Source organism: Anneissia japonica, unplaced genomic scaffold, assembly GCF_011630105.1.
Source record: "Anneissia japonica isolate Jap-2015-1 unplaced genomic scaffold, ASM1163010v1 scaffold4988_len2956909_cov206, whole genome shotgun sequence".
NCBI lineage: Eukaryota > Metazoa > Echinodermata > Crinoidea > Comatulida > Comatulidae > Anneissia > Anneissia japonica.
Genome location: NW_022696345.1, coordinates 164,043 through 175,571, shown reverse-complemented (window position 1 = coordinate 175,571; position 11,529 = coordinate 164,043). Strand labels below are relative to the sequence as shown.

Here is an 11,529-nt window from a genome sequence, read left to right as displayed (position 1 = left end):
CAATTTTACAGTAGTCAACTCTCTGCTCACGGTAACTTTCTGCGCCTATGATTTATTTTGAAATTTGACACATTAAAAGTGTTCGTATAGGCCTATTATTACTAATCGTATAGAAGTGGTTTGGCGCAGCGGGAACGGTTTGGTTTCCCAATCTATGTCGAGGTTTCAATGTCTGGGAAGGCACTTTATCTGCATTGCTTCTCTACACCCAGGAGTATAAGTGGGTACTGGTATTAAATGCCAAAATGATGTAGCTGCCGCAACGCTATGGAATGCAACGCTATGGAATGTCAGTAGTTCAGATAACATAATAATAATAAGTAATTTTGTTAGGCGCACATATCCATTCCTTAGTAGGGGTGCTCCCGGAGCCGTTTTCCACCTGCCGAGTATACATGTAGCCATTTTCCGCATTATTATGTGAATTAATTTTAATTATTTATTTAATCTTAATGTATATTTGTGTCGGACCAGACATGGATGGGAAAAATAGGCAAAATAAGATGCAAATACGTGCGTCCACCATGATTCAAGACAAACACCCTCTCCTCATGCCCAACTAGGCTAGGCCCCCAGCTACTGTATATTGCTGTATACTTTCACTTACAAGAGGGTACCCCAAACCAAGCAACAATGCAAAATCAAGTTGGGGAGAGGGACGTCACTGGGAAGGGCTGCCGCTCCGTTTTGCCACAAATTAAAAAAAATATATTTCAATGTAATATGTGCTATTCGCTATTCAACAATTATTAGGCCTATTTAGTATTCTGAAATTGTTGTGCGCCGACCCCCCCCCCCCCCCCCGTTTGAAACATTCTAGATCCACCCTTGATCACACTGCACAATATTCCTCACAAGGACTACATTACACTCAAAACATTAACTACAAATACGTCATTCAGAAAAATAATGGCATATGGTAGGTCTAACCATAACATTCAACAGTGTACATGATCGCCACCTTTCCCTACTCATTCAACACCGGGCGGAGCACGGGTATATGCTAGTTATTATTATTATACAGAGATGTACTTTCACATGTGAGTCATTCTCTTCGTTGGTGGTGTCTACATTTGTTATATATTTGTTGATTTTCTGATCCCAAAAATGTAAATACATAAAATAAAATAATACCTGTAGCATACACCTGTACTTCACAAAGTTCAAGGCTTCCATGTTTCTTCTCCAGTTGGATACTGACGTAACGGCCGACTCTAGAATGACGGCAATTTTGAGTTACCTGCGATTTTGAGTCTAGCTCTGCCCTGGTTAGGGCTTGATTGCATTTACGATTTGACCGAAATGAACTGGACTCATTTCCAATTCGTATAACGGCGCCTAAAAGAGCTCCGGCTGAAATATGAAAAAATATAATATAAAATATAACTTGTAAATTAATACTTTGAAAATTAGAAATAGAAAATTTCATCAATTATATATATATAAGTTTTAATTTTATATATATATATATATATATATATATATATATATATAGAACTTTACCTTGATGAGCTATGATTGATACTATTATTATATGTTGCTATTTGAGCAATGTTATTATTATTTGTCTATTTGTTTCTATCATATTTCTATTATATGCATTTTTAATAAAAACAACCTAAATGAGCAACATGATAAAAAAAAACTTACAGAAGTAGCCTCTCTTGGTAATTGTTATTTTATGGACGAGCAGAAGGACTCCCAGGTCAACTTTCCACCATGGTTCCCATTGATGACCTTTGAATATAGCAATGGGATATGACGTCAATAGAATTACCTGTAAACAATACTATAAAGACCTTCAATACGGTTGTCTTGATAGTTTTATATTTTACATTTTGTACACCAGCGTCATTAGCATGTGCTTCTGTAAAATGTTTTAAAATAATAATGATGATGATAGTGATTACAATGACGATATGATACTGATAATAACAATAATATAATATCAATAGGCGCATATGTAGATATTAATTATTGTAAACGAACATTAGTTGTACCTTGTGTAAATTTGCTACCCATGGGTAATTAAAATGTTTATGATTTTGTGTGGATATTGTAACTTGTATTTTCAATTAAAAAGTTGTTGTGAAAATGATTAAATGATATTCGTCTTCTCCTTTGTCTTGTCGTGTCTTCTCTTTCCTTTCTTCTGCTGTCTTTCTTCTGTTGTAATCTGTTTGGGCTCTGTCCCCTCCCTTGTCATTTATTTTAAGAATGTGATCCTAGGGAGTTTTCCGAATGTTTTCCTTTTATCAAGTTTTGTAATCTGTTTTCTTTGTTCTGTTTAATATAAGTGATTTTAAATTTTAACTTAAAGAGGATCAAATGACACCTAGGGTGTAAATTGAAACTCACGTGTGCGACTGCAAGCACTTTTCAACAGTGATCTAGCCCAAAAATGACCATCAACTGCGAGGCCGGCGTCCCCCTCCGTACTGCTCTGTGAGGCGGGTCTATTCTGAGCATATGACCCTGGACACATCTCTAGATTACAACTGCGCATCTCTACCGCATTACCCTCGCACATCCCGGGTAAATTACACTGACGCTTCCTCTTTTGTGTACCGCCGCCACACGTCAACGAACAACTCTCCCATTCTTCCCATTTCTGCCATTTAGCTGTTACAGAGAAGAAATTACAAAATATGATGTATATTGACCATATGTTTCAATTTCCCGTGTTACTGTGTAAGCCTCTTTTTTATTTTTGTTTTTCGTTTATCCTGAGAAAAACGTACACTTAATGGGAATATCTAAGGAAGTATCTGCTTAGTTGATAAATTTCAGTTGAATAAAGCATCCAAACAGTCGGACGGCCTTGGTTCGAATCATGATGTGGAAAATACGTTTTATTAAATATATCATAATTAGATTTAATTAACGGAAGTACCTTACGAAGTTATTATCATGTGATTAATCTATTTTAAGTGCATATTACACCATAGGAGATTAAAATATGTCTTAATAGGAAATCAAATGGAATATAAAGTATCTACTAACCTCATACATCGATTGATAAATCAACCATCTAACAATCGGGACGCCTTGGTTTGAATCCCAATGGAGAAAATACATTTTTTTATTAATCATTTTATCATTATCTTTGTATTATCACCAATGGAAGTGATTCCCGATAGGCCCTATACTTATGTCATCATGTAATTTTATCTATTAGTGATTGCGTATTACGTAATACCTTCAGAAGATCCAGGTATATACTTGGTGTTAGGATTACGCCAATACTCATAATTTTACCACGAATAAATTATAAAAATTATAGAAACACTTCTTGTCACTGGAAATTCAAAAATTTCTATTCTCAAATTGACAACTTTTATGTTACTTCAAAAATAATGCAAGTTATTTCTTTTGTCATTTTCTTGGGGGTGGGGGTAGGGGAACAGTACGTCATCAATGTAAAATGTAAAAAATACCGTAGTAGCTTTTAAACTACAATGTCATATATACCTTGTACAGAACTTGGAACGTACGTCTCGCATACCGTTGAAATACCTCTGCTGTTACAACCCACGTTGTTCCACTTTCCGTACACGCTGACCACAACACATCCTGTATCGTGTTTGCTTGGCTGAGAATATTTTGTCCATCCTATTTGAAGTGAAAGTGAATTAAGATCAATATAAGTATTATCCCATTATCAGTATTAATTGGTAACTTATAGTATATAGGCCCTGCTTTTTTTTTTAATTATCATAGGCCTAGTATTATTATTATTATTATTATTATTATTATTATTATTATTATTATTATTATTATTATTATTATTTGTAATTCATTTATTTAGGTACATAGTCTAAAAATTTTCAATAGTAGGCCTAATCTTAAACGTTGCAATTCTTTTCACAAGACAAACATTATCATTCACTGGCCTCTTATGCCACAGAAAGTATTTGGAAAGCGTTTTATTAGCTAAACCAAAATAATGTTTTATTAGGTGACCATTAATACAATTTCAAAATCCAATAATATAAAATAGGTGATTTAATTGCAATGATTGTACTGAAAGTTCAAAGGTCAGGCTTACCCAAGAATGACGAGTGTTCGTCGCGAACCCACTGCCACCTGTCCCGCTGATTCATGAACGCCATACCAATCCAAAACAACCGGTCATTCATCAACTCCCCGAACCTCAACCTAATGAAATCATTCTCTTCAGCAGAACTGATGACAGGTAGGTTTCCACCAATCTGTTGACACATTGTGTCGGCTAAATGCCAGGCTAACGGTTGTTCAATAAACACGTAACAGCTTCTCCCAAAACAGTTCGAGAAATCAACTAGGTAATACAAAAGTAAATGCAGTTATTGTAATTGATACATATTCGCTCTAATATTCTTTATCCTGGAGGTAAAGAATTGCTCAGGGATAACAATATCTGGTCCCCCTCAGATCCCAGCACTCAAATATACATAAAATAAATATAAAAAATGTAAACATAAAAAATACAATATGAACTGATAACAGATCAAGATGTAGCGTTCACACAAACACACTATCTTCTATATCACTAAAGTTAAAAAATGTTTCTGAAATGTCATGGTATGTATTCTACATGGCATCTTATTTTCTTCATGTTTCTAGTATTCCAAATCTATCTTAGTATTAGGGCCTTATCCTGCCTTTTGTTAGTTATTAGTGAGGATTTACCTAAATTCTAATATCAGCAATTATATTTTTCATTGGAGTATATATTTATTTACCAATTCTGAAGTGATTGTTAATAGATTAAAGGCCAACTCAGACAGCGTCGGCCGACGCAGCCCGACCCGATTTATTGTCGGGGACAGTCTTAAGCCGTCGTGAGAAATATTTTTATTATTTATTATTATTTATTAATACGTTTAATATTCTAATACGCGACTGCTCCCGACGCACACCATCGCGTCTGCGTTCAACTCACACAGACCCGACGCGACAACAAATCGCGTCGGATTGCGTCGGCCGACGCTGTCTGAGTTGGCCTTTAAGGCCAACTCAGACAGCGTCTGAAGAACGAATGACAGGAAGATACAACACTAAGGTGAGGTACAGCTTATAAACTTGTTACCGTAATCATTCGTTGACAAAATACAATATTAAATCAAAATGTAAAGATATAGAGATATTAATCAAAATGTAGTAATGATATCGCACTCCACAGATACCTGTTGATGGATTAAATGATTGATTGATCAATCGATTGAATAATATGATTCCAAAGACTTTACGAAGTGCATTATATACATTGTCAAATCTGAAAATTCCATCATAATAAATATTGTATAATTGAAATATTGATAAAATATTGTTTCAAATAAAATAATTAACAACGTGGCAAATTCTTACCAATATCAGGATCTGCGTCAGTAATTGTATACGTTGCCTGGAAACCGTTTGATTGAAAGGTGTAATCAGATTTAAAAGAAACTAACATCTTATTTCCTTCCGAGATAAAATGTCTTTGAAACCCAGGGCCACACATTCTAAATAGTAACAAAATACAATGGGTTAAGTATCTTATAAGAGGTAAATAATTAGATTTCAGTGGCATATCCAGGAATTCAAAATAGAGGGGGCCCGGGGAGGTACATTGCCAGTGGAGGAACTATACCAACTCAGGCCTACCATGGGTGGGGCTAAGGTAAGGAAATTGTGATTATGGCACCTCTTGATGGCCGGAAATTGCACTCTCAGGCTTAAAATTTAAATATAATTTTTCTTTATATCTCCATTTTTAAAAAAGTTCGAGCAATTTAGGGGTGGCGCCGAGTCGGCTGGGTCCCCTTGTATCCGCCACTGGAATTTTCATTATTTTGCCAGGGACAATCTATTACAACTACAGATTTAAAAGGTTATAGAATGCATAATTTCAACAAATTGCGTTATAAATGTAAGCAATAAAAGAAAAGAAAATAAATTACAGAATAATATACTGAGGTGAACAAAACAATAATTTTAGAACCAGTGTTGAAGAAAATGTGTACAAAGATGTATCACAAAATAATTTTACTATTTGCTGGGTGGAAACTTTCCACATGATACTACTTCGGAGCAAATAAATTACGTATATCAGAGTCGTTGTATACATGCATGGTCTTTCTGATTAAATTATGTACGGCACGTTCTTTGGAAATTGTCTAATCAAGAAATAAATTGAAGTTGTAGCTTGGTGGTTAAGATGCTCTTCTTCCATTCCTGCCCAATCTTGCGTTCCCTAGGCTTCATAATGAGACACAGTTTAAGCATGGTTTAACTGTAAGACTTCCATCCTGTATGTGACAGGCTATCACTATTGGGCGAAAATGATAACAAGCTCATCTTGATTTGACTTACCGTGGATGATTGTCTTCGTACATGTTTTTTGTACGAACGCTTACGTAATCACGTTTACAATCTCGAGAATCCTCTAATAAAAAATGTTTGAAGGTCAATTTTATCCTCTGTCGAGGTTTGGCCTAAACGAAGAAAATATTTTATCATAATTAGTTGCGGGGAAAAAGCACAAAGAGGGTCAGGAAAATTACTGTACAGTACAATGTTAGCATAGAAAGTAGAATTATGGACTATTTAAATCATTATATTTTCTTCAGAACATTAAGATTAGCCCTATGATTTATCCGTAATGTAGCTTACCTCAATATACCATAAACAATTAGCATTATTGCTGTACTTTTCTGGAAAATTTGGAGATGAAATTTTTCCAGATTTATGTGTCAATTTGTATCTGCATTCTACAAAGAAATAGCTATAGTTACTAATAATCGAAGACGATAAATAATGAACTTACTTAAGATGTATGTTTATTTCACTTTATCTATCCAATTATTCGTCAAAAAATCATTCAAATGCAATCAAAGCAAGCGGTAGCAAAATATATCTAGCTTTTAAATTTGATACATAAGGAATAACGAATCAAAGAGGAAACCTCTCTTACCATTTATGTGAATAAGTTCTTCGGTTTCTTCGCATAGAAATCCCGTAAACCCTGGAGGGCAACTGCAATAACAGTAGGGATATGGGCCTACATACCCACCGTTCTTACAATCTTTATAAGCACAGTTTCCTGTAAAATTAATTCAGTTTCCATGAGTAGGCCTATTATACTTGATGTCTTTATACTTTTTCGCAATTTGTTAGATTCCAGAACGGTATTTTATAATTTAATGTCAGGCTCCAGAGGAAAAAAAATTTTTTCCTCCGGAGTCTGTGTTGAGATAATGATGAAAAAGATTTCTTATTATTATTGGTACGGTAGGTTAAGTCTAATTTTATACTTCCATAGTTTAGTAAAATAACCAAAACATAAATTATTCAGTTTTTATTTTCTTTACATAGATATTGAAATTTTCTCTTTTTGTACCAATTCAGCAAAACTGAATATTTTCAATCAGTTTCAGGGTTGACCTCACAAGCCAAAGATAATCTCCGGCATTTTAAAGGCAATCATTATACATCTTGGTGAAACTCTTCCTATAAGGTAGATCTATTTTGGTTTTTGCCAATTTAATTACTTATACTTTTAAGTGTACTACAAGTGGTCGGCTTGCGTCAGTTGAACCAAATGTGGTCACAATAAAAAAGGATATTTTTTTTTTAATTCAAAAAAAAGTTTTTCGCACCGTGTGGTACACCAACTATTTATTATCCCTGTAAAGTAAAGAATCCTATTGACGAGTCACAGTGAACAGAACAAAACACTGAGACGGACGGCGGCACAAAAGTCGGTGTAATGCTATATTGTATGATTTGAATATTTGTGACGTTTTTTTTCATAAATTGATATAGACTTTTAATGGAAAACACTCGAGCATTAGTCAGCTATCAATTGCGTATATATACTAATGTTATTTATTTCAGAGGCTGACCATAAAGCTACTCACACTTACTGTTGCAACTGTAGATATGATTCACCATCATAGCATCGTAGAAGGTTACACCATTTGTTGGTCCTAAGTCGTATTGCAGCAGAGGATCTCGTGTCACGAGTGTTGGGTTCGAGTTAACACTAAAAGTCTAATGATTCAATGAAATAATACTTATTATTAACATTTAAAGCACGTAAGTCGCACTGCAGCAAAGGATCTCGTGTTAGGGGTGTTGGGTTCGAGTTAACACTAAAAGTCTATTGATTCAATGAAATAATACTTATTATTGACATTTAAAGCACGTAAGTCGCACTGCAGCAAAGGATCTCGTGTAAAGAGTGTTGGGTTCTAATTAACACTAAAAAGTCTAATGATTCAATTAAATAATACATTTATTATTGACATTTAAAGCACGTAAGTCGTACTGCAGCAGAGGATCTCGTGTTCGAGTGTTGGGTTCGAACATAACACTAAAAGTCTAATGGTTCAATAAAATGGTAATTATATTATTGACATTAAAACACATTATCACATTACAAATAATTGTATACAGAAATTAAATTATGCTCAAATAAGAAGGACGGATAAACCAATAGGAGAATCAAGAATGGAACACAAAATAGAAACAAATTTAGGAAGGTCGGCTTGTGATCTATTTTGAATGTGAAAAGTGATCACAGATGCAAATTAAGACTTGCCGAGCATATATTATCGTAATACCATTAGGCCTATGCCACATAAATAAACTGTTATGCCTGTCTGTTACAGAAGTGTTTGAACAGTAAATATCACATGGAGTTGCTACGGTATTGCTAAGTCCTGTACTTGATATTTAAAGGGACGTAAATTATCGATATAATTTTGGGTTTTCCTTTATCATTTGTTTATTATCGTAAACCTACCTTGTTGACCCAGTCGTTTGTAGTTGACGCATAGTTTATCATCATCATTTTCACCCTCATCATCAATTATTAAATTTGTTAATATTGCACGTTGCTGATGTATTACTTTGAATCTTTACTTTATGACTGACTTGAACTTACATTTCGCTTATAATGCATGATCGAATTGTAGTCATATGGCGTTGTGGTTAAAGTTGAACGTTTGTCAAAATTGTAGGCCATATTTTCTTGAATATTTAGCCATAATACCCGGACGTGTTTGTCTCTGTCTGCTCTCTCCTGCTCATGGTGCAGTCCAATCGTATGCCCAATTTCATGTAGCACAGTCAATACCTAAAATTACAAAATAGCGAAAGTTGATTCACTACTAACACATAGACTACTCCAGCCAGGCATTAGGTACTCATAACTTCCTAATCCTTACAATGATTCCTTGAGGTTTGCATGCTTTTCTAGGTGTATGAATATACAGTAATACTCTAGCAACATTTCCTTATCTGCAGGAGTTACTTGGTAAGATTAACTAAGTGTAGGATACCACCTTTATGCATTAAACATGCCCTCATATCTAATAGTTTGTTCCATTCGTGGTCTTTTTTTCAAAGTAGCTTTTTGCTGCTGTTGCTTTTGCCTATTGTTGCTTTTTTTTTGTATATTCTGATTTTCGATTTTAGTCTACTGAAGGGGTGTCGTCTGTCTCTTATACACATCTAGATGTGTATAAGAGACAGCATTAGCACATTTATTACCAATAGAAATAATTTGTTCACCATTTCGTTTTGAGCCAATCGTTGAAGAACACCTGAGTATTAAAATAGTAATAATATTATTAATATTTCAGAAAGAAATAATAAAGCCAGCTACCAATAGTTACGGTAGTAGATCTCGCAAGTTTATCTTCTTGAGCTTTTTTCTGTCGATCAATATTTTTCGTCATCATTTGTTAGGCCTATACAGTAAATAATTTAAGTTACATATTGTTATTTTGTTGAAAATGTGTCTTGTGGAAAAATACTGAACACGTTTTCACTTGCTATAATAATAAATTATCATTATCATGTAGGCCTAATGATAATTAGTTTTTAGAGCATCAGTTAAAAGTTGGGTTTTTAGTAGTTGGATACAAAAACTTCCTACCCATTTCCTGTAACGAATGAAATTCGATGAGAATGTCCAAGGCGTGATTTTATTTCTTCGTCATAATTAACAAAACGCAAGCAAGTTTTAACCTCCCATATTTTCAAGCTTTCTAGTATAGCGTCTTTTGCTGAAAGGAAAAAAAACCCAAACATTAATTAGGCCTTATACAATGTATACGTTGCTGCGTGTAATTATTATTAATTTCGGTAACATTATCTAATTAAATTTAATAATTGCATAGCACCAAACCAATCTGGTTTTTAATTCCTCCGTAACATTTTGGTAGACTCCATAATGTTTATTTTCCCCAAAATTTGTAAGTTTTAAAACACATGTCGCGATAGATGCCACTACACAAATGTTCCTTTAAACAAGTACACAGTTCCTATATCATTTACATTTGTGTAAAACACCTTTATCGATGGTAGGTTGTATGTGTGAATATTTACTGTTATTTTTAAACGAATTTAAGTGGTCGAGAGATAAGGCAGCCACCTCCTTAACCTTCGCGCTGGTCCGATACACTTCTCTCTCATGGTTCATAAAACCATGTCTATTTGCAATAAGGACTAAAAACAGAGTTTCAGCCACATACTTAGCTCACGTGCACGTCAATGCATTTGAAAAAGTAGGAGTTATCGTAATGCTCTGGTTCATTGAATCACTGCCGTTCGAAAAAAAAAAACAAAAAAAAAACAGATATTTATACAGCTCCTTTTTCCCCAACATTGACTAAGATATTTCCCCCAAAATACCTTTCACTGACATTTTTCCAGCTGTTTTGCTCTCAACAATACATGAAATCATATCACAGTATTACTTCACATTTACACACTAGGTAATAGAAATATGGTCACTCACTGGATCAAGATTACATTGATAAGGTTTGATAGGCCCTAGGGCCCTTATTTATCTAAATATATTTAACATACTGTAAATGAAATGAGTTACGTTGAAAGTTTAGTGTAAGCCTCTACGTGTGTTCATATTATTAACATTACGGTTCTATGACTTTATTGCAAATGTTTACCGGACGTGACATTTGAACATAATTTTATATCAATGAACATATAAATTAAAACCACGTTTTTGTTTGAAAGAACCAATAAAGACATAATTAAAAAGTGATATTTAACGAATGTATTCTTTGCAGTGTATTCTCTGTATTCAATATAAACAAGGGTCAGTTGAAGGTCATCTCACATGTTTTCCTAATGTAGACATTTCCTTCCCTTTCAACCCCAAGTTGCAGAAAATATACCGACATCGATATCCGACTCACCCCTTCGGTATTTATACGTTTGCACTGAGCCTAAATACCCAACAGGGAATTCCAATAAATTAGGTTAACCTTTGTTTTGACGGGTATTTTTTTTCAATCGACATTTATTTACAACCTATTGGCAAGTAAAAATTCGATTTCTTGAGGAAACGAATATTTAAAATTTAATTCATGACCATTTACTGTCAGTCGAGATATATTTTATATAACCCAAATAAGAATATTCATACGGTACTCCTGTCATGCAAGTAACTTATACAGCGGCAGTGTAATACGGTGGTTAGAGTGTGAGTATGTATGTATATATACATATATATATATATATATATATATATAT

The 11,529-nt window shown here is 34.1% G+C and overlaps 1 protein-coding gene across 1 annotated transcript in view; it reads right to left on the bottom strand.

Annotated features, from left to right (window-relative positions):
- Window positions 1–955: 955 nt before the first annotated feature.
- The window catches only part of LOC117101774, a 26,618-nt gene continuing 16,044 nt past the window's right edge, over window positions 956–11,529 (bottom strand). Inside the window, exons 3-15 of the mRNA XM_033241832.1 lie at window positions 9,908–10,037; window positions 9,503–9,572; window positions 8,912–9,103; window positions 7,890–8,016; window positions 6,938–7,066; window positions 6,637–6,734; window positions 6,337–6,458; window positions 5,350–5,486; window positions 4,049–4,300; window positions 3,472–3,612; window positions 2,359–2,622; window positions 1,651–1,737; window positions 956–1,353 (exon numbers count right to left, since the gene is read on the bottom strand). Of these exons, the coding sequence (XP_033097723.1) occupies window positions 1,046–1,353; window positions 1,651–1,737; window positions 2,359–2,622; window positions 3,472–3,612; window positions 4,049–4,300; window positions 5,350–5,486; window positions 6,337–6,458; window positions 6,637–6,734; window positions 6,938–7,066; window positions 7,890–8,016; window positions 8,912–9,103; window positions 9,503–9,572; window positions 9,908–10,037 (2,057 nt within the window). The 3' untranslated portion in view covers window positions 956–1,045. The remainder of the gene's footprint in view (window positions 1,354–1,650; window positions 1,738–2,358; window positions 2,623–3,471; window positions 3,613–4,048; window positions 4,301–5,349; window positions 5,487–6,336; window positions 6,459–6,636; window positions 6,735–6,937; window positions 7,067–7,889; window positions 8,017–8,911; window positions 9,104–9,502; window positions 9,573–9,907; window positions 10,038–11,529) is intronic.